The 22,270-nt window shown below is 45.4% G+C and overlaps 7 protein-coding genes across 7 annotated transcripts; 2 read left to right on the top strand and 5 right to left on the bottom strand.

Moving 5' to 3' along the window:
• Positions 1–1,426: 1,426 nt before the first annotated feature.
• On the bottom strand, positions 1,427–3,425 carry LACBIDRAFT_312908 (uncharacterized protein; the record flags this gene model as incomplete). The annotated part of the gene is made up of 9 exons (XM_001888420.1): positions 1,427–1,470; positions 1,558–1,593; positions 1,753–1,782; positions 1,843–1,884; positions 1,971–2,006; positions 2,062–2,097; positions 2,153–2,188; positions 2,245–3,123; positions 3,173–3,425. The coding sequence occupies 9 exons, from the start codon at positions 3,423–3,425 to the stop codon at positions 1,427–1,429; spliced, it is 1,392 nt and encodes a 463-aa protein (XP_001888455.1).
• A 779-nt stretch (positions 3,426–4,204) lies between these two features.
• LACBIDRAFT_333790 (uncharacterized protein) lies at positions 4,205–5,488 on the bottom strand (the record flags this gene model as incomplete). Its single annotated transcript, XM_001888419.1, has 9 exons — positions 4,205–4,240; positions 4,397–4,444; positions 4,611–4,684; positions 4,743–4,874; positions 4,941–4,961; positions 5,026–5,085; positions 5,139–5,291; positions 5,348–5,357; positions 5,423–5,488. The coding sequence occupies 9 exons, from the start codon at positions 5,486–5,488 to the stop codon at positions 4,205–4,207; spliced, it is 600 nt and encodes a 199-aa protein (XP_001888454.1).
• A 491-nt stretch (positions 5,489–5,979) lies between these two features.
• On the bottom strand, positions 5,980–6,978 carry LACBIDRAFT_333789 (uncharacterized protein; the record flags this gene model as incomplete). The annotated part of the gene is made up of 5 exons (XM_001888418.1): positions 5,980–6,103; positions 6,363–6,382; positions 6,404–6,548; positions 6,634–6,688; positions 6,822–6,978. 5 exons carry the CDS (start codon positions 6,976–6,978, stop codon positions 5,980–5,982), a joined length of 501 nt encoding a protein of 166 aa, XP_001888453.1.
• Positions 6,979–7,454: 476 nt separating this feature from the next.
• Positions 7,455–8,038, bottom strand: LACBIDRAFT_333788 (uncharacterized protein; the record flags this gene model as incomplete). The annotated part of the gene is made up of 2 exons (XM_001888417.1): positions 7,455–7,789; positions 7,852–8,038. The coding sequence occupies 2 exons, from the start codon at positions 8,036–8,038 to the stop codon at positions 7,455–7,457; spliced, it is 522 nt and encodes a 173-aa protein (XP_001888452.1).
• Positions 8,039–8,871: 833 nt separating this feature from the next.
• Positions 8,872–13,318, top strand: LACBIDRAFT_312906 (oligopeptide transporter; the record flags this gene model as incomplete). Its single annotated transcript, XM_001888484.1, has 37 exons — positions 8,872–8,953; positions 9,006–9,185; positions 9,244–9,269; positions 9,324–9,545; positions 9,600–9,622; positions 9,684–9,700; positions 9,761–9,768; positions 9,819–9,873; positions 9,924–10,013; positions 10,068–10,202; positions 10,258–10,319; positions 10,416–10,513; positions 10,569–10,584; positions 10,638–10,645; positions 10,702–10,746; positions 10,802–10,815; positions 10,873–10,917; positions 10,979–11,001; positions 11,049–11,080; positions 11,129–11,248; positions 11,301–11,491; positions 11,540–11,602; positions 11,661–11,684; positions 11,733–11,796; positions 11,847–11,941; positions 11,991–12,024; positions 12,071–12,110; positions 12,160–12,227; positions 12,283–12,312; positions 12,367–12,462; positions 12,527–12,664; positions 12,712–12,717; positions 12,771–12,901; positions 12,953–13,013; positions 13,069–13,124; positions 13,175–13,253; positions 13,303–13,318. The coding sequence occupies 37 exons, from the start codon at positions 8,872–8,874 to the stop codon at positions 13,316–13,318; spliced, it is 2,493 nt and encodes an 830-aa protein (XP_001888519.1).
• A 294-nt stretch (positions 13,319–13,612) lies between these two features.
• On the bottom strand, positions 13,613–14,524 carry LACBIDRAFT_295685 (uncharacterized protein; the record flags this gene model as incomplete). The annotated part of the gene is made up of 4 exons (XM_001888416.1): positions 13,613–13,861; positions 13,921–14,012; positions 14,182–14,339; positions 14,391–14,524. 4 exons carry the CDS (start codon positions 14,522–14,524, stop codon positions 13,613–13,615), a joined length of 633 nt encoding a protein of 210 aa, XP_001888451.1.
• Positions 14,525–19,869: 5,345 nt separating this feature from the next.
• LACBIDRAFT_333785 (uncharacterized protein) lies at positions 19,870–21,683 on the top strand (the record flags this gene model as incomplete). The annotated part of the gene is made up of 7 exons (XM_001888483.1): positions 19,870–19,891; positions 20,086–20,176; positions 20,327–20,352; positions 21,111–21,203; positions 21,284–21,433; positions 21,462–21,568; positions 21,633–21,683. The coding sequence occupies 7 exons, from the start codon at positions 19,870–19,872 to the stop codon at positions 21,681–21,683; spliced, it is 540 nt and encodes a 179-aa protein (XP_001888518.1).
• Between the last annotated feature and the right edge of the window lie 587 nt (positions 21,684–22,270).

The raw sequence follows: 22,270 nt of genomic DNA, 5'->3' as shown, positions 1-22,270 counted from the left end.
CGACTTCTTAACTGACGGCGTTGGGGAAGCGGTCCGCTTGAGCTTCACAGCCGCCGCCATGGGTTTCTCAGCCGGCATCCCATTCTTCACTGCTGTCAACGGAGAGGCCGAGGAGGGACTGGATGGTAGGATCGGCGTGTTGGTCCCCGAAGCAGGCTTCGACGCCGCAGGCGTGGATTTCGGAGTCGACTTTGCATTGATCGTCACTTCCGATGTCGTCGTCATGGAAAGGACCCCCTTGACTTGTCCCTCAACCACCTTCTCACCCTCCCCCGTCTCCCTCTTCTCCTCCCCCTCAACCTCATCTACGTCAATCTCCATAACCTCCGCTCCATGCTCATCCCTCTTAACGCCACCATACTCAATCCTCTTGACGCCTCCAGCCCGCGAACTGAAGAAGCTTGCCCACCCTGAACGGTGAGTGGTAATCGTCGCTTCAATGGGATTGGTCTCGGGTGGATGATCTGAGGTAGACGTGGGGATTTCGATGGTGGTCTCTGAGGCTGTCGGGGCTGAGTTTGCCTCAACGGCTTGGCCTTCGGGCGCGTGAGGGACATCGACCTCGATGGCCGCTGAGGAGTCCTCAGCCATGAGTGACGTCTCTTCCACACCCAAACCATCCATCTGTGAAGTGGCAGTAGTAGTGGGGGCGGAGGAATACCAAGACCAAGGTGAGTACCACGCTGAGCCACCGCTCGGGGCTGGGGCGCTATCCCCAGCAACAACACCGTTGTCACTAACTGGTTGTGTATCCACATCCATAGCCCTCTCCGAAGAGTCAGGCGCAACATCCCCAGGACTAGTGGTATCCTGGGGAGGCTCCACATTCATAGCCTGTTCTGAAGGGTGGGGAGTGTCGTTGGCAACAGTTGGAATCGTTTCAAGTGGCGTTGAGCTCTGCGGGGGTTCTATAACAGGGGGTGACAAAGAGGAAGAGGCATCGTTTGTCATCGCGGGAGTCGACGACCAGCCCAGGTATCCCCACCAAGACGACGTTTGCTGCGGAGGTTCTGCTGCGTTTGATGTAGTTGGCTGTGACTCTGAAAGAGCATCGGCCGGTGTTGTCACCGGTTGTGAGGAAGCGTCGGCCGTTGCCGGCGGCACGTCATCGCCAGATGAATTGGACTCTCCAACTAAAGAGTTCGTTTCTGTCGTTGAGTTGGGCTCTAGACACGATGTGGGGGTTAGTATGCCATACATACAGACACTTGAGAAGGTTATAAAGAAGAATAGAACAGGTAGCTGCGAAGCCAAACGGAACCAAAAGAAATACCCCAGGAAACCAATAAAGATCCAGAAACGTGAGAGGACACCCCCACGAAAAAAAGAGAGCGATCCACACATTGAATCGCAAAGAAAAAAGAAGAGAGATCAAAATATCGAGCTGAACGACCCCACCCCCCGCTAACAAACTCAAAATAAAAAGTCAAATACCTTGAGTAAAAACAACCGCAACTGCCAGCGTCGAATCTGTTCAACAAGTCATCAGTGCCCATCCAGGTAAGATCAGAGGCAACAAGCGAAGGTAGCCACAACGAGAAACAAATAATGACGCACCTTCACTTGGATCAAAAGCAGTAGTCTTCGTTGAATCTGCAAAAAAAAAAATCGCAAGTCATTATGCGACGGATGAAGGAATGATGAAGATAAATGCATGAAAAGAACGCTTCAGAGCGTTCAACGGATAAAAAGACTTCCACAGCCGAGAAATAATAACATCCAGCCAGGTCGCCTCACAAAAATAACACTTACCTCCGACTTCACTGTGAACAACCGCAGAATCTAACAAACGAACCATCAATACATCCAACACGAAAAGAAACAGAAGACGCGTAAACCCACCCCCACTCTGACCAACCGCACTTATCGGAGACGAATCCAAATCTGTCAAACAAACACAGACTCTCAGTAACCCAAAAAAGAAAAGAGGGACGACGGAACAAGGTCGTCAGCTGTTTCTTGACACGCACCTCGACTGGGAATAACCGCATCGATCGGCTTTGATTCTATCACACATGAATTATCAGTACCCACAAGAGAAGAACAATGTTAAGCACACACCTTCACTTTGAACAATCGCACTGCCCGACATTGGATCTATCAATCAAGTCAAGCTTCTGCTCACAGAATAAACAAAAAAAACCAGTTCTACCTTGACCCGAAACCTCTCCAGCGCTCGTCATCGGACCTACCAAACGACGCGTCATCAGCACCCCCCAACGTGGACATAAATCCAACACATACCTCCAGATCCCTTCTCACCTCCCCTCGGAACACCAGCCCCACCCCTACCAAAAAGCATCGCAAACCTCGTCGACGTGGGATTCCCCATCGGTTGAACCACCGACGCACGTGCACGCGCAGGGGACGGGGCGGGAGAATTGTAGATTGGTGTGCTCGGCAACGAAGGAACCTGGTCGTCTATCGATGATGTACGATCATCCAACGACGGACGTCCTTGTACTTGTTCTTGTTCTTGACCTTGAGGTTGAGATTGTGATTGTGATTGAACCTGAGGGGATGACGATACCGGGTGATCAAGGTCATTCAACGACTCCGACCCCAGCTCCACTTTCCCTTGTGTAGCAGTAGTAGTATCCGAAAGAAGAGCTTGCAACGTCGATGCCTCCCTACAAAGTGCAGGCGGGAGCTCAGAGAGTGGTGGTACAGAGATGGGTATGGGTATGGGTGGTGGCTGTAATGAGTCCGTAGGTACGTCTGGTAACGTTCGTGAATCAATAGGGGCCAACGACGGTGTGCGCTTGGATGGATCGCCTGATTGGGTTGGGGAGACCACGTTCGCGCTCGCGCTTGCGTGTCTGCCTTTGGCACGTGAGAAGCTGGAAAACCACGAGGTTGGCGGTGGTGGGGATGTAGATGTTGAATTTGAGCGTGGTGAAGACGTTACCGGCGGAGGCGGAGGAGTGGATGATTCTGAGACGGCCTGGGCAGTCTCAGAGGGCGGAGTGGCGGGCGGAGTATACGCATTGTCTTGGCTAATGGGTGGTAATGAAGGGAAGGGCACGACGTCATCGGCGACGGCATCAAATAACGGTGTGCTAGTGGCCGTAGAAGGCGTAGCATCAGTCGACATATCCTCCTCCTGCGAGAAAGAGTATCTGTCTACACACACCTACGTCAGCCACCCCAGATAATCAGAAACACAACGTACCCCCAAACACATCCACATCCTTCCCATCCATATCCGCAATCGTTATCCCCTGCCCCATCTCCATCTCAGGAGCCCTAGCTATAGGAAGCTTCGTCAACGCACTAGCCAGCGGACTCCCTTGTTCCGGTTCGGCAAACACGATGGAGACACTCGTAGTCGTCGGTGCGGTTTGTTTGCGCAGTGTGGATGGCAGTCTGTGTGATCTTGAGGTTGTGCGGGACGAGGAACGACGGGTGTGGCTGCGACTGCTCATGGCAGAGAAAATGACATGAGAGACTCAGCGCCGCTAGCTCCGACTTCCCCAAAGATTCCCGATTTGGAAGGCGACGTCATGCACGTGGTCATAAGGGACCCAAGTGCAGATAATTTCTGGTTTTGAGCGACCCCCACCCAGATGTCCATCGCCGTTGACATTCGAAATTAACCGTAACCTGCACAAAAAAATATGTGGAGTAAAATGAAGCAAAAGCATCGAAAATCATATCTTAGAATGTGCTTCGAAATTCAAATTGTATAAGAATTGACGGCACACAGTATGTGATCGGTCCTCAAGTGTACTCAATATTTGCTGAATATTTCGCGAGAGGTTTGAAACCGGCACTCCCATTCAACATCGTCGTGCTCTGGACAGTACCAGAGCCCTCTGGACGCACTTATATTCTTCAAAAGCACCCAGGTTTGGCATTGCTCTTCGTTTTTACAGAGGATCACCCTTTGCGTGTTCAACATCTACCTACAACTCCATTATTCCCGCTCCCTCGGTCTCCATCCGCGAACCGAATTCGGGTTTCGATTTTTGTCATGTCGCCAGACCAGGCTGGGAATTCCACATTTCTCCGAATACAAACACGAATGTGAAGGAGCACCCTACTCGTCAATATGGAATGAAGGCATCGCTCTACACTGTTGTTCAACACGTGCAGTGAGAATTTTTTGTAGCACGAACGAGAGAGAGAGGAGACACACGAGGATAGAAAATCCAAGTAATTCGCCTATACGATCAACCAAGCTTTTTTTTTTTCATTCTGATATTCACGAGACGACGAACCGAAAGAGTATTAAGAACAACTACGTTCAGGGTAGATAAGACTTTTAAAAAAGGGGGTTAAAGATGGTTGCAATAGGACATTGATTTTTACTATACCGAAGATACAGATGTAGAATGCAATGCCTAAGTAGTCGTCTGAATAAACTTGACTCAAGAAGAAATGGGTTTGAGCTCACCTTCGCCATAAACAACACGATGAAGCGCACTACGCCCTCCCCATCGATCTAACCATGGATTAGATTACAAGTGAATTTTGCAGGAAAATGGGAACGAACAAGCAGCAATACCGCGAATGAGCATCAGCATCAAGAGAACTGGAAGAGTGGGTTTCATAATTTGAATGCTTCAAAGTTGTTTGCCTTTACCCGCTTCGTATATCATCAAAATCACCCAATTTATGTATACCAACTGGTTTGAGCTTGTGATAAAACACCCTTGAAAAGAGGGATAGGGCTTGTTGCTGACTGAAGAAAGCGAAGTTAATTTATGATGAGAATGCAAAAATATCAGCTAGCGACTCACATTCTAGGCCGAGTAGGAAAATAGTCATGACTACGAAACTAGCAGCAACCGTAGCACAGAAGAAAACAGATAGCGCCGCTCCTAATCGTCCATTCCGATCCCAAACCGCCCACGCGCGCAGCGTCAGAATTACTGATAGTAGGTTCATCTAAGTTTATATATTCGGGAGTAAATGGCGCGACAGACATTCTGACAAACCGATTCCAGTAACCATCAACACTGGAGGACAGCATGTTAGTAACGTCTTGTATGTTTTTTAAAATCAAAAATACAAAACGCTTACAGCCCCTAATAATCCCAAGTATCCTACAATGGGACGGAGCTATCGTCGTCGAAAATTGTGCTGGAAAGGCCAAAGGTAAGGATGTTATCACGAGTTCAAAATCTCTCACATACGGAGAAAACACAACACGGCCGCATCCAAGAATGGGAGATATCGCTGAGCGATAAACAAAACGTTCATGAGGCTCCAATTTGACGACCACACCAAGTCCACCTCCATTCCAAGTGTTAAGAAGTAGTCGTAGACAAACATCGTTGCTCCAGCAACTGTGGCATCCAACATTAAGTAGGTCCGGTTCATTGCCGACTTCCAAAAAACCGACCGTCAGAATACTATGGACAATCAGGAATAATCATCAGCTCAGTTGACGAGCGCGCGGAAATCGAATTCAACTGACCGTAACTAGTTGCGTAGCGCTCACATAGTCCGAAATTTCTTTAATCTCTGGGATGAGCGCTTCCATGCTGTTGGCGTGTAGGAGAAGTGGAGGGTAGGATGTGATGTATCGGCCAAGTGGTAGGGGTATTTTATATGACTAGTAGCATGAACGTGGATCGTTGTCAAACTCGATAAGGTCCCGTAATCGTTACGGCTGCGTCCGACGCGTTCCGAAGCTGCATCACGTCGGCGGATCAACAAAATCATCATTGGAGCTTTCGCCATTCCCCCAGTTTGCTTAGTCGTGAATTCACTCAACTAGCGCCTATAACCACCTTATCTATCGGCTCAAAACCATTTCCGACGTCACAGCACTACCTCCTTATCCCCAAGCCTCTTTTAAGATAAGCCGCGGCCTTGCGTCAGTGGGAGAGATACATAGATATATAGATACTATCAGAAGGGAATATTACTCCAATTTTTATTTTATTTACAAGTCCCCCGGCCATAATGAGCTCTTCGAGGCAAACCAAGTTATATACAAGCCGCGCGGATAGGCTTTAAAAAAAAATACAATCACACTTTCCACGAACGCCAGAAAAATGGGCATTTTTCGACGTGGAATCTTTGTTTGGGAATTGAACCCAGCTTTCGCGCGTCGAGAATTTTGTCGAACATGGAAAGTTCTCGAGCCAGTAGACTAACAAAGACGTTCAATATCGTAGGCACAAGAACGTTGTAAATGCACATTCGTCCCGCGTGCCGTCTTTAAAATTTGGACCTTCGACCAGTCTCCTTGTCAAAATTCTGGTCTTCTCAGGGGTCAAACAAAATCATGTAGCCGCGTGGATAGGCCTCAAGAAAATTTATAAACGCACTTTCCACCAGTTAGGAAAAAGCCGGAGGTTCATATGTACAGTAACTCTGAATTCTCAAGCACTACGAGTGCGATGACTGACGTAGGAGCAGGCGGTATAGTCTGAAATGTTACCGGACATACCTTCATCACTTTACCAAGGAAAACCTTCACAACGTACTCGAGTACAATCCTTGTCAGGGAGCTTTCGCACGTGGAGCTTGCAAATTTAGATTGCTTGATTTGCGGCGCGTGTGTCGACGGAGCCAATAAACCATCAAGGATAGACCTAATTACAAAGAAAGAAATCCCGAGTGTTATTCACAGTGAGCACAGTATTGGCAGGTGAGGTCAAATTTTTCCCGATTTCAAACCTTCGCTTACCACCGTAATTATCAAGTCGGAAGAAACTCAACTCCCAGCAGTAAACTGCAGCCGCATTCAAAGTCAATTATCAAGTTAAGCCATCAATCTCTAGTAACCTCACTCATCTCCCTCAACCCGCCTCAAGGCGCCTTCCCCACCATCACCAGAAAAGCCAAGACCAAAAGCGCCAACATACACCCAACAAACATCAGAAATATCATTGGCATGCAAATACCCACTGTAAGCAGCTTTACAGCCGATGCGAAGAAAGGTAACGGCCAACCCACGAAAACTTCAAGAGCCGAGGCGTCAGGAGGTAGCGGGGGTCCATCGTTGAAATCCGCTTCCCACATTTTTTTACCGCTTTGTATGAATAGACAGGCGAACCAGAGGGAGAGGAGGAGGCAGAGGATAGCAAGGAGAGTGCGGCGGATCCATTCGAGGGTTTTGCTTACGAACCAGGCTACTACATAAGAATGGCGAGGGGTTAATCTCAGGCATGGAATAAGCATTCGGAAGGGTAATGCGTACCGCGTGCACGCCGGCGTTTGTTCTGCTCCTCGATCCCATCCCTTTCCCTTTATTTCTCGGCGAGTCTCACATCAGACTTTTCGTTCTCCTGGTCACATTCACCGTCCGAAGTCGCTTTGATATCTGGTGCAAAATCCAATGGAGATTTAGGCGAGACGCCTTCATGTGGTGAAGTTGGCAGGGGTGTGAGCGCTGGGTCGGACATGGTAAGACGCAATAAGGATTTTGATCATTTCTACGGTTCACATTGATTGATGACGTCACGTTATGCACTATTATGTCACTGGGCCCTCGTTCTTCACCATAATGGCATCCCCGACAAAACACCAATCGCCGCAGAGAAAAACAACACCATAATAACGAGCTCCCAAACAATAACTATCGGTGAGCAAACAACCACCAAAAACAACTTGACTCCGCATTCTATCATGGGTTCAGGCCATGCGACAAAAACATCCAAGAGGGGGGCACCAGGAGGTAAAGGGGGACTTTTGTAATCCGCCGTCCAGATGGATATGTTGTCACTTGCTTTGAACATCTTGCACGCGAACCAGAGGGACAGGAAGGAGGTTAAGAGGCAGAGGGTGGCGAGGAGGAGGCGGCCGAGCCATTCGAAGAATATGACGGTGATGGCTGGGTGCCAGAGTGTTAATAGATGATTGAAGTGGTAGGTAGCGGAAAATGTTAATACGCACGGCGTGTGGGGCGGGGTTTATCCCTGGTCCAATCTTTATCTGGCTTGGAGCTCAGTAGAGACTTCTGGTTATCCTTTTCGGGTTCACTGTCCCGAGGTTTGATACCTGACTCGGAGTGAAGTTGGGGTTTGGAGGGGGTTTCCCCTTGCGGTGGATATACGGACGATGAGGAAATAATGTCGGACATGGTGAGATGCGCTTTGTGGCATTTTTTGTTCAGTCATACCTTGCTTGTCTCAGTTCTGTAGGGAATCGCACGTGACTAAAAACTTTGTTCCGGTCACCGTCGCCGCGCCGTCGACGTTGGCTTCTTCCTCGGAAACCACAACGGTTTCCTCGAAAACCCTTCCTGTACGACATCTCTTCTTTTCGTCAATTCTGTGGATTGCTTACTGAAAAGCGCATGTTTGAGTGGTGGCGGAATCTCTAAAGATCTCAGTTCTCATGCTCACAACATATCACTTTCAAGATGAGCTTACAATGTCCATGTAGGGTTACGCATATATATCGTCCCCCACTGTGTTGTAAGCCTTAGCGAAGACCGTTTGTTCAGCAACGGCGACGGCTGACCATTCACGTTGGGTGGATCTACCGAATCAAATGTCGCCAGCCCGCCTATTTTTATGCCACAACTTCAAGTCGGATATCCATTCCCTTGGTAGGTAGGATCCGAATCCTCCTTCCACATCGCACCATAATTGTACGCTGACTTGTATCCTAGCATTGCAATACCATCCATCATCTGCTAATACTTGTCAATCTCCTTCAGCACCACCAAGCTCGAGATTCATTTTAGATTGATGCAATGGAGTTCTAAAGCGAGCTTATCACCTCCGGAGCACATGCACAAACGAATATTAACTGAACAAGATACCCCATTCCCCTTTCGGCTGAGCCGGTACATGTGCTTGGCCCCGGAGAAGCTATCGACATGGATGTTTGATTGATAGCTGAAAAGCTTTAAATACGTCTTAGTCCGCTTTTGCCATTCCCCACCTTTCTATCGCCCACCCTCACAAGATGTCGGCCCAGACGGACCTTGCGACACCCTCGACTGAGAGAACTGAGAGCGGAGAAAAGGACGATCAAGGGAAAGATTCTGGTTCGTCTTCCAACCTCTTCATACGTTGGCGAAGCTGTTCATCCCACTTCAGATAAGGTGCACCTTGATGGACCCATTCCACTCTCCGAATTCGACGACCCCAACATCGACAAGACGAACGCAATCCTTGGTCTGCTTGAAGATGACTCTCCTTACCCGGAAGTCCGATCGGCTGTGGCGAATACTGATGATACGACCATCCCAGTGTCAACCATACGTTCTTGGGTCATGGGTGTGTTATTCAAGTACTCTCACGTTCGTGAAACAACGATGACGACCTGCGGCGATAGGAATTGTATGGGCCATTCTTATCAGCGTATGCAGACCCTTCCTTCTGCGATTCGCCTCACGCTCACTCATGGCGGATCAGGGATTGAACCAGTTCTTTTATTTCCGTTACCCCTCGGTCGAAATTACTAGTGTGAGCTCCCCATCTTTCTATTCCCTTCGATATCTAAGGTCTACCCTGGGATCCCAGATTGTAGCACAGCTCCTCGCTTTTCCGATTGGCAGGGCATGGGCGAGATTCGTCCCAAACATCTCGATCTTTGGGTTGGAACTCAACCCAGGCCCGTTTTCTATCAAGGAACACGTACGCGAATTTTCCTGCGATTTCTCCTTCCATGGGCTTATGATTGAGTGTAAGGTGCTCGTTACCATCATGGCGACGTTAGTCCGCACTATTTATACTCCCATCTCAAAGCTCACTTCAGGTGTTACAAACTTTTAGCGTTGGGTCGGGTTCAGGTACGCAGTCGATTTTTCTCACAGCTGAATTCCCGTTGGTTAAATGCAAAGTTTAAACAGCTTACGCGGTACGTACACCCACCATGTTTATAGTGCCAGCGCAACGAACGACCTCCAGACCGATATTGTTGCCGTTCAACGTGTTTACTACCACCAATCATATAATTTCGGATGTGAGTCCTCTGTCTTCCATTTTCCTAATCCTACCCCCAATCAACTCAAGACCAATGGATGGTCGTGATGTCAACCCAACTAATCGGATTCTCGGTTGGCGGCATCAGTCGTCGGTTCCTGGTTGATCCACCTTCAATGAGTACTCTCCGCCACCATCTCCCTTGCTCGCCCTGACCTGACCTGAACGACGAAGTTTGGCCAGCGAACTTGGTGACGTGCGCGCTATTCAATACACTTCATTCTCAGACATATGCTGGGGTGGGAGATCGAGGTGGCTTGAGCCGCGAGAAGTTTTTCCTTTATTGTTTCTTCGCATCCGCGGTGTGGTGTATGTTTTCATTCATGTCCTTTGTTATACTCGCGTATTCAATTGACTTCACAAGATATTGTCCCTGGATATCTCTTCCAAGCACTGAGGTGGGTCATCCTTATATCTATTGGCTTGGTGAACGTTTTCTAACCGAATCCGCAAGTGTATTCAATTGGGTAAACGTGTAGCATTGGGCCACGGATTTCTTCCTCTCACGTTATCACCCGTTAGGTCTGTTGGATCGTACCTCGAAATGTTGTGGGTAAGATCTACCTAGCATGTGGTTCAACTAATCGCCTTGCGATTCAGATCGTTAACCAAATGTTTGGGTGAGCTCTACAACCTCCTTATTGACACCGATGGTTTATCACCCTTGGTTTGCAGATTTACGCATGGCATGGTAGGCAGTCCAATTCTCATCACTCGTCTGAAACATCTCCTCGAACAATTTAGGGGATGAGGTATGAACCGTCTTGCGCTGGTTAACTCTTTCTAATCGCCTCTCAATTTTTAATAGCCTCGTCTCGTTCGATTGGGCTCAAATCGCTTACATCGGTAGCCCGTGAGTCTTCAATTGAAAGCACTCGTATTTGTTTTTAACATGTGTAATCACCCAGTCTCGCGACGCCTTGTAGGTTCTTCGGATAGTGAAATAACTAGGAGAGCCCTTGCTGACAGCTCTCGTTAGGGTGGGCAGAAGTCAATATTGTCTGCGGCTTTGTGTTTTTCTGTTGTAAGCTCCCTTCAACATTGGTCGCTAGATCTTACACCTTTCTCACTCTATCTTAATTTAGGGTTTTTCGTTCCCGTTGTCTACGTCAGTCTATATCCTTTGCTTGCTGAACGCGCTACTGATGGATCTAGTATACAAACGTTTGGAATACCCAATACCTTCCGTTCGTTTATAACTTTCACAACTGATATCTTCTGAATCATGAGTCAAGAATATCTTCAAGGAATTCATTCGATAACAAAGGCCTTCCCTACAATGTGTCGCGGATCATCAACGCAGACGCATCGCTAAACCTCGCTGAATATGAAGCCTACAGTCCTCTCTTTTTGTCGTGAGTCGTTCAACGTTCACCCCCCGCGTCAAATCACTGATTTTGGTGTCAGAGCTACATTTGCCGTATCATACGGGCTCTCCTTTGCTGCGATTACGGCGACGCTCACACATGCCTTCCTCTTCTACCGGAAGCAGATATGGTCCCAAGCCCGCCGCTCCCTGAAGGAGCAGCCAGATATTCATGCACGTCTGATGTCGAAGTACAAACAGGTGCCAGAGTGGTATTATGGAGTAATATTTAGTTCGTCTTTTCCCTCCGTATGATTGCTTGCTGACGTCACGAACTCAGTCGTCATGTTCGTTTTTGCGGTTATATCTATTGAGGTCCTGGAAACTGGCTTACCTGTGTGGGGTAAGTCGACACTAGCTTAGTTTTTCTCAAGGACTGAACTCCCCCCCCCCTCCGCAAGCGTTTATCTTGGCCACAGCTATCTGTAGGTCCTCGCTTAGGTGATGTTGTTGATATTGATGTGGGAAGTTAGCCTTCATGTATGTGATTCCAATCGGGATGATACAAGCCATTACGAACCAGCAAGTCGGTTTAAAGTATGTTCAACTTCCTGCCCCCCGAATCTCACTGTTTCATTGCGCCCCAGCGTGATTGCGGAACTCATCATTGGCTATATGTTACCTGGTCGTCCGATCGCTATGATGTTGTTTAAGACATGGGGGTACATCACGATGGCGCAAGGTTTGACTGGAAATCTTATTTCGTCTCTCAAATGTTCACGTCTTTGAAGCCTTGACTTTTTCGTCCGACTTTAAACTTGGACAGTGAGTGTTCTTTTCTGGCCATGTGAAGAAGTTGACATTGTGCAAGCTACATGAAGATACCCCCGAGAACAATGTTTTTCGCCCAAGTACCTCTCCCTCTTTCTGCCCTAATTTGACTGTGTCTGATGACTGTAGGTAATTTGCGCCGTAATCGCAGGCACTGCTCAACTTGCAGTTCAAGCTTGGATGTTCACCAATATCTCGTAAGGTCGACTGTTGAACTACGCTTCCCCACTCAGGTTGCTGTTCTTGTTCCAGTGACATGTGTGATCCTTTGCAAAAAAGCGGGTAAGAGAGAAATGACCAGTCCCGATAATGACTTTGACTGACCTGTGCCTCTAGCTTCATCTGTCCTAACACTGAGGTCTTTGGGACCGCTTCAATCATTTGGGGTGTCATTGGTCCTGCGCGTCAGTTCTCGAAGGGTCAAATTTATTAGTATGTGGCAAGTCCAAGCAAAAGCTTTCCAGGGCTGAACCTTTATTTTGATTGTAGTGGTCAGCGAGTCCCTTTCGCGTCTGAACCTCATGCTGATATTTCGAGAAGCCCTCGTTTTCTTTTTTCCCCTGGGTGTTCTGTTGCCAATCATTGCGTGGCTTCTATCGAGAAGATTCCCGAACTCGTGGGTTCGGTACATAAAGTGCGAGATACTTTTTTCCCAATTCAAAGCTGCGCTCATTCTCCTAGCTTCCCGCATGTCGTTTTATCTTGTAACTGCTTCTTTTGTTGATTTACTGACTGCTTAGCGTTGTTCTTTCGGGAACTGGTCGAATTCCGCCTGCGAATGCAGTAAACTACGTGACGTGGGCGATTGTGGGCTTCACTTTCCAATACCTCATCAGACGCCGTCATTTTTCTTGGTGGACCAAGTACAACTGTACGTTTCGCTTTTACAAATTGTCACGAGATTTTCATATTGAATTGTTAGACGTTCTCTCCGCTGCACTTGATTCGGGAGTGGCTATATCCGTGGTATTAATATTCTTCTGGTCTGTTGTTCTTCCTATGGTCCATGGTCCGGCGGTTAATAGGAATTGATTCCAGCTTACAATATCCTAAAAATAAAACTATTGGGTTGAACAATATTCAAGCATGGTGGGGTGAGTCATTTCCCTTTTTGAATGCCAACTTCATGGCCTTGCCGTTACAGGTAATAATGTTTTCTACAATACGGCTGACTATCTTGGCACTCCGTTGAAAACCCTGGCCCGTGGGCAAGCTGCATTTGGGTACGTTTCGTATTCTACTTGTTTCTGAATGAAATCTCAACCTTTGAAGCCCCTCGAGATGGTGATTGACGCCCATAACAAGCTTGGTGTGATTGCAGCAATTACCGCTTTACTTGTTCAAGTCGTATCTCTTGCGAATAACTTTGCGGTGACGTACCTAACTAAGACCAAAGCGACTGGCGGCACTCAGATCATCAAAAAACGAGTCCCGAGTCCAACGAATATACAGCTAAATTATTAGCGGGCTGGTCGCAGCGGATGAGATGCTCATAAACCAAATATGCTAAATAGCATTTTGAAAACATTCTCGGTCCTTCAACAATGTAGAAAGTATGTCTCGACGCTAAATACTAGCTCTACTATGCTAGGCTAATGCCGATCGCTGTTCCCAAGAGCACCACAAAGGAGCTAGCGATAAGCTTCTTTGCGTCGCTCGACTTAGAAGTCGAGCTGGGAGCAGCTGCCGCTGAACCAGAGGTAGTTGCGGCGGAGGATTTTGTAGAAGTTGTGGCGATTGCCGACGCCGTGAAAAGCTTCACCCCGCTAGGAACTGGACCAACACCAGCGGACGCTGACGCACCCACTCCAACGAGGCCTCCTTCAACTTGCTGATGGGAAGAATTGACACTTGAAACCCACGTAGGAAAAATTACGGCGTAACACTTACCGCAGGTGTACCCTTGAACGCTTTTGCAGCGGCTTCGAAGGCAGCAAATGTTTTGTTCCCGGTGGTGGGAGCGTTGATGGCACCAACCATTCCTAATTGATTCACCAAATTTCAGCAACACACGCTTCCATGAACAAGAGCCGCAGATGGGTACCTGACGTGCAGTGGGCGCTGGGCAATATCTGTTTGCAGAAGAACCAAATGGCTGGGAAATTGTTGTCAACTTCAAAAAATCAATCGTGGATGATTTGGCAGACTCACGTTTGGTGTCATCGGTGATGGTCAAATTCCATTCTGGCGTATCTGCAGCAGTCAGAGCTGGGCTGGAGGGAATGGATACCCAGCCAGAGTCAAAACCTCCAGCGAGGGGATCACAGGGGTCAGCAAAACTCGATTGAGTGACGGTATGGTTTCCTGGACTTTAGACTCTTTAATTGGTTGCACGTTCAAGAAAAGATCGAGTGGCTTACGCTCCAGTGAATTGAAAGGTGACGGTAGTGCCATTTGTTGCGTTGAAAGTGTTGGGAATGTACTGAAATATGCCGCCTTCTGCGCCCGACGTGGCGCCGACTCTAACCACCTTGATGCTCGAGTCAGTTAACATGATTTGAACAACATTAGTGGGCACTTGCTATCGAGGCTGAAGCAACAGACGCCACAGATGAGGCAAAAGCGATAGTGAGGAACTTCATTTCTTAGAGGGTGGTTATTCGTAGTTGGGGTGTCGGAAAAAAAAGCGGGTGGGGGACTTGGGCGTTAATAAACGGGAAGTGTGTGAAAAGAAAACGAATTTATCAGAAGTACGGAAGCGAGTATTTTTAGACGCTTCTATTTGCCTCATATAGAATCCTGCACTTTTGGCGCCTGTAGTGCAACGCGTCACACTCAGTAAAAACGAAAGTCAAGCAACTTCAAGCGCTGGTCATCCATAAGTCATGTTAGTCATCTCCACATCAGTGTAGTGATGTAAACATACCAAAATGTGACGGTTAGTTGACTATGATGGGACTTGGATGGATGTTGGCTAGTCGACTCAAAGTCAAAATCATGTAAAAATCACTGCTTTTAGTCATGTAAGACCATAGGTGGACTACCACATGACCAATAGCTGACGAACCGTTTTTACTGAGCGTCACAATGTACGTATATTTTGAGCGCATTGGCATCCAGATATTAAGGTTACTATTCTAGCTTGTGAATGGAGCCAACAGCCTGACCAGAATTATGGTCTAACATCCCACCGACCTCTGCATTGACGGAATCGCCTCACAACCATCAACAAGCGAAAGGCAACACCTCTCACACGTGCCAATAAATACCGTCTCCATAAATACATAAGTGCACCACACATAGTTATTTTAAAATAGACGCGGACGCGAATATTTCCCAAACTCAAGCATACCCTCCGAAGGATAAAATGACCTCCATATTTTTGCACGCATAGTAAATGTTGAGCCATCGGCCATCAACACTTTTGTTGCTTTGAAATAATGCTCAAAGATCCTTTTGATGAGAGGCGACTTGTCGGGGTTGGGTCTGGGAGGTATAGAAAATAGGTTTATGATGCATGAAAAGAAATTGATAGTAGCAAGCATTTTATTTTTATTTTATCCAAAATATGTTTCTACCCCCTGTAGTCTATGACCCAACCCTGGTTTACAAAGTACTGACCCAGCAAAACCCAAATGTACTGAGACAACCCCCATTATTAGATATATAAAGTACTGATCCAACATTTTTAAAAGTGCTGATCCAGCATTTTCTAAGTACTGAGTCAACTCTTTTGGAAGTACTTATCTAACCCTGGAAATTGAGTACTTGAAGTGCTGATTCAACCCAGGTTTCAGTGTTTTTAAGTGCTGATACAACCCAGGTTTTGAAAGTCCTGATTCAACCCAGGTTTTACTGTATCTAAGTTCTGGTCCAACCCAGGTTTTGAAATTGCTGATTTAACTCTGGATATTGGTTATGCTGAAGTCCTGATTCAACCCAGGTTTTAGTAGATTAAATTCCTGATGTATATTAAAGTCCTAGTTCAACCCTGGAAATTCAATCTTTTTTAATGTTTTGAACTCCTGCTCTAATTCAGATTCCAAAAGCCTGTTTCAACCTTTAGCTTTTACTTTTATGATGTTGAGAGCTTTGAGGTAACCTAGACTTTGTATAATGAGAGTGCTGATTCAACCCAGACTTTGTATAATGAAAGTACTGATTCAACCTGGATTTTGATGTATTAAAGTACTGATCCAACCTGGAATTTGGTGTATCAAAGTACTGATTCAACCTGGGTTTTGATGTATCAAAGTGCTGATTCAACCTGGGTTTTGATGTATCAAAGTACTGATTCAACCTGGGTTTTTTACTTACCATATTTGGATTATGATCAATAATTCTTTTTGATTGATAACAGATAAGCTACATCTTGTCTAGCCTTCTGATCTGTTTTCAATGGACGACCAGGTTTTTTGCAAGTGGGCTATATACAGATCTCACTTCAGAGTCTAGCATCAAAGAAATATAAATACTGGACCTTAACAGGAGGCTTTAGTTTCTTAGCCTTGGACTGCAAGCCAGAATCACTATTCTGATCATCAATGTCCATGTTGTCATCTGAGTCAAGGATCTGCTGGTGCTTGTGCTAAAATACACATGTTAGATTTTCCAATGAAGATTTGCATGTACTTTCTACCTTCTTAAAGCTCTTAGCATGATTTTTGACCTTGGAAGGACTTGCACCTTCAGAGTTGATGTTGAGTGCTATTTATCACACATCAGTGATATTAGATGGGAAATGAATCAATCTAACAGACTTACCTGATGTTTCTTGTGACCTTTAGCCATAGTATGGAGAGGAGATGGTGGTACAGAGTCAAGATTACAATAGTTGTGGCAGGTGCATGCAGCTGATGCCAGGTGTCCAAATTAGGAAATTGGAAAAACCAGGGTTGGATCAGTACTTTTGTGAGGCAAAAACCCAGGCTGGATCAGTAGTTCTGTAAGGCAGAAAACAGGGTTGGATCAGTACTTCCATGGGAGATACTACAGGCTGAATCAGTACACAATTAAACAAAACAGGGTTGAATCAGGAGTTTAAAAACTATAAAACCCAGGGTTAGATCAGTAGTTAAACATTCAAAAGAAGGGTTGTATTAGAACATCATATACCAGGGCTACATCAGTAGTTTAAGAGCTTGTAAAGAGGGGTTGGATAAGTAGTTTAAAACTTCAAAAGCAGGGTTGTGTCAGTACTTTGAGAGCTTGAAAAGAGGGTTGGATCAGTACATTACAAACTTGGGTTGAGTTTGTAGTTTCCTTAAGGTTAAATCAGTACTTCATATTTAGTTGGATCAGTACTTTTATTTTGGGGGTTGGATCAATACTCATAAAAGGGGGGTTGGATCAAAGACTACAGGGGGTAGAAACCCATCTTGCTTATTTTATTGCCACCCATCTTGTGTTTGTGATTGCCAAGTGCCAGTGATTTCCGGCAGTTGCTGTTTAGCTTATCTGATTGTAAGTACAGTCATCCACCTGCTAATGATATGCCGAAACTGAGAAATTGCATCCAACAATTTGAAGTACAACATTCAGCCATAAAAACTACATAAATATTTGAGATAAATTACATTCTATAACCCTACCAAATTTCAGAATGTTTGAACCACATGTCAGGAAGAAAAGTCAAAATTATGGGTGTATCATTGGGTGGTGTGACTGTATTGCAGCAATTTCCAAAAATAGTCCATTTTGAAAACTTCACAGCAGCACCAATACTGCTTCAATTGTTCCCAGATTTTGTACTACGGTAGATGTGACCTTGTAGTGCACGTTACAATTTATTTCACAAAGATTGATGTAGTATTGAGTGAGATATTAGTTGGTCAAAAGTGTATCAAATGATGGTGGCATATCATTGGTGGGTGGATGACTATAACCATCCCATTACCAGAGTCAAACACAAATTCTCAACAAGTGCTTACTCTCATCTTCTTCAAGTCTACCTACCTTCTCAACCCAGATGAGCTTGTGGCAGTATTCCATTTGCAATCAACCTTCTGGGGTGAATTCAAGGGGGTTTCAGGATTGAACCTGATATACCAGGCTGGTTAGTTAGTCCAGCCAGCTGGTCGTAAAAAATCTTTTCAACCTTGTTAATTAATTATCATTTATCTGCCCTGTAAAGCCTAAATTCATGACTGGGTGGCCACACACAGTGCTTTGAAGGAAGAAAAGGCCTTGAGATGGCATCAAGAGACGTTGTACATCAAATTTAGTATTCTATATGACAGATAATAGTCAGATATTCCCAGTACAATTGACAGAACTCCTGCTGGCTATAGAAGCAACTGTCAGTGAGAGTTGGTATGGCTGTAAAAGAAGGTTTGGTATAGCGTTTAGAAGTCCGGTCTCGTGACTGGAAAAAACTGTAACCAGACTGGACCAAGACTGCAAAAGACCAGACCTGCGGTTATGGTCTTTTATTTTTGAGATGTTAAGACCACAAGAAAACCGGTTAACGTGAACCGGTCTTTTGTAGCCCCCTAAATACCCTTTAAAATGCACCAAAGAACATACAATTTGGTAAAGAATCGAGAGAGACATGAATTAAATTGTAAAATATTTTTGGAAATAGTAGATGTACCTGATTTATTTTACAGAAACACCAATTCCTAACCGAATTTAACGTTCTTGGGCTCGTTTTAAAGCCAGTAGACATGTTAATAAATTTACTGATTCATCAGTTTAAAATATTAGCCTAAGGACCGGTCATAGACCAGTTAAAACTGGTGCAGACCGAAACCGGTCTAAAGACCACAAAAAGACCACAGACTGCGGTCTTTTGCAGTCCAGTCCGGTCTTTTTGACTTCTGGGAAAAGGGTAGACCGGTTATGGTTACAGTTAAAGCCCCTGGGTGTCAAAAGACTGGACCAGACCGGACTTTCAAACACTAGTTTGGTGAAGCAGGACATGCTATGTAACAAGAGGTGTCAGATCCACCGATTCTGGCTGTCAGATCCATTTATGACAAAGCACAAGTGGTGATATCCAAAGGATGGCATGTCAGCGGCATCTAGCATTCCCATCAACTCCACTGCACAAGTGTTTGAGCATCAATTTTGAGTCCAAGGCTCATGTACCACAGGATATCACCTATTTGTAGTATTCACGAAACTACATCAAATCAGAGGTAATGTAAATTGTGCTAATTCTTGAAGAAGAAGCAAGGATAATATATGGGAAGACAATTTCAAAGAAAGAAATTTGAGTTGGTAGTAGTAACACTGCGAAAAAAAGATGGTGGGTGGTGAATTGATGGTGTTGGTAGTTGAATAGATGGGATTAGAATTTAATGATAAAATGATGAAGGATTGGTATTTTTCTCCCTCGGCCTCTACCTCGCTCATTGGGATTCTGGGAAGTAAGATAGAAGATACAACTTACAGCTTACAACAGGTTTGCATAGTGCACATCGGTCATGGTGCTAGCCCTTGTCTATCATCTGGAATGCCTAGTCTTGTTCCTTCCCCTTCACCTAGAGTGATTTTTTCACGGAACTCCTGGAGTTGCAAAGAACGAGAGATCATGAAGGGGAGCAATGTTGTCAGTAGGAGTATTTTAATCAATTTGATTGAACGAGGAGGTAGAGTAGAATTGTCCGAAGAGAGAGAATGTGGTTTCACAAACTTATTCGACCATTTTCCGAAGCAAGGACACGTCTGGAGATTCGGACAAGGGTGAATGCAGTACTGATACCATTTTGATCTCATAGAATAAGCCGTCTCAAGCCACATCATGTGAGATTCCCTAATATGGTATGAGGGTGGTACCCTCATGCTGTGGGAACAACGGTTGGGATTGGAGGATCTGACGCCTCTTGCTATGTAACTGCAATAAAACTGTTGCAGCTGCACAGATTGTAGTGCCAGGAGTGTGAAAAAGTGTAAACAATGCAGCTGCAAAACAGTCTGGGTAAGCTGTATGAATTAATGGTGAAAGGCCCACATTTTGGTTGTATCACCTAGCATTAGTGCTTGAAAGTCCGGTCCAGTCCGGTTTTTTGGCCCAAAACAAAAAGACCAAGACCAAGACCGGTCCACACAATTCCTAAAACTTCAAAAGACCAGACCAGGACCAGAAAAGACCAAGACTGTGGTCTTTTTCAGTCTTTGGACCAGTCTTGGTCCAAACTGGTTACAACCAGTTCAAGACCGGTTTTTCAACTAAATATGCGATAGAATTTGCAATTATGAGTCGGTAAATTTATTGACATTTTTCGTAGCTTCTAAACAAGTGCAAGAACGTTAAATTACGTTGAGAATTGATGTGTATACAAAAATACTAAGGTACATCTGCTATTTTCATGAAATATTTTACAGTTTTGTAAATTGTATGTATCTTTGTCAGTTTTTGGCCTAAAAATATGATCTTAGGTGCGTTTTGAAGGGTTATTATGTATGTACAGAAGACCGGTCTTAACCGACAAGACCGGTCCATGTTAACCAGTCTTTTTGCAGTCTTGTGATCTCAAATCTGAAAGACCAAGACTGCAGGTCCAGTCTTTTGCAGTCTTGGTCTGGTCCAGTTGTGGTCTTTTTGCAGTCTTGGGACTGGACTTCCAAGCACTACCTAGCATGTGTTGACCTTGAGTACCAGTTTGAGTATTGGCTTGCAAATTGAGGGAGGATCATACACTTAGGTCAAAGAGGAGGTGTGTGAGAGCAGATTGAAAGTGTCACGTGTCACTACTATGACACAATAATGCCTTCCATATATGGTAATTTATTCCCATGGGTTGAAAATTCGACCTCACTTTTGGGTTTGAAATCCCCAACTTACCGCTCGCCAGTCTACAATTTCCCTACAGACAATTCATGCTTCAAAAATCTCTTGGTGCGAGGATTTCTTCAATGACTAGACAAAAAGTTCAAGATTTCCCGCTCAACGGCGAGAATACAATTCGGGTATTTTTGGGCTGCACACTACCCAATTTGGCGCTTTCTCCATCATCAACCTTACTGGAAAATTCTGTGGTGATGTGTCCGACCATTCCTTGTCTCCTTCTTTCATTCTCATCCTAAGTATAGAATGCTGAACTTTCAAAATATTGTCATCCTTCTTTTCCTCACACTCATTCAATCCACCCTCGCATCATCGCATGCCTGACATCATATACGCCTATCCAATGCAGCGAACCGATCTAATACCAACGCAAAGCGTCTACTAGCAGTGGGTTTTCCGCTTCTTCCACCAAGGTCTCTCAGTGGGCCTACCCACGTCCAGTGTGAGTCTCACTGAGTTTCTGGTCAAGTAACAATTTATAAATTCTTGGCAGACAAGTGCTCGACTCCATCTAGTGTCTAGTAAGGCTGCAAAGCGTAATTGCATTGATCCTCTACTCAGGTTTCGATGTAGTTGCAACTACAACAACAAGTATATTAGGGTTTACCAGCCAGGCTCAAACAATTTCCTTGGATACATCAAGAACTCGTTTCCCGCTGATGGGAGTCAAGAGTAAGTGTTTCATGACCTTTATTCCTAGTTACTCAAGCAGGACCATTAGATATGCTTTCAGTCTCGAACGCCGTGATGCAAATATTGTTTGATTCTCCCCGCACTGGTTCAAGCACTGTTGAAATCACCATCAACGTATGTTTTAAGATCATTTCAAGGGTCGGTCACTAGTAGCTACCACTTTTATGATAAAATACAGGCAAGTGCCTGCACACCGACATCCACACTGCCTAATGAATTTATGAAATGAGAAGAGTAGGCAAAACTTATGAAATGTATTTCATTTCTTTACCAGTGCTTCTCATGACTATTTCATAACTGTCCTGAGACATATTTCAATACTACTTCATTGCAATTTCATTACTGCCTGTCCTTCCATTTCATTGTCTACCCAGCATTGTTTCATTGCTATTTCATTCTTGCCTGACTTTTAATTTCATTGCCTACCCAGCCTAATTTCATTGCCTTTTCATATCCTTGCCTGGGCTACTTCATATTCATTTCATATCCCTGCCTGGGCAATTTCATATCCTTGCCTGAGCAATCTCATATCCCTGCCTGGGCTACTTCATATTCATTTCATTTCTTGCCTGAGGCAATTTCATATCCCTGCCTGGGCAATTCCATATCCCTGCCTGAGGCAATTTCATATCCCTGCCTGGGCAATCTCATATCCCTGCCTGGGCAATTTCATATCCTTGCCTGGGCAATCTCATATTCATTTCATTTCTTGCCTGAGGCAATTTCATATCCCTGCCTGGGCAATCTCATATCCCTGCCTGGGCAATTTCATATCCCTGCCTGGGCAATTTCATATCTATTTCATTCCCTGCCTTG

Source organism: Laccaria bicolor, genomic scaffold, assembly GCF_000143565.1.
Source record: "Laccaria bicolor S238N-H82 LACBIscaffold_55 genomic scaffold, whole genome shotgun sequence".
Classification (NCBI taxonomy): domain Eukaryota; kingdom Fungi; phylum Basidiomycota; class Agaricomycetes; order Agaricales; family Hydnangiaceae; genus Laccaria; species Laccaria bicolor.
The sequence above is the reverse complement of the archived record's forward strand: the minus strand, read 5'-3'. Positions and strand labels throughout refer to the sequence as shown.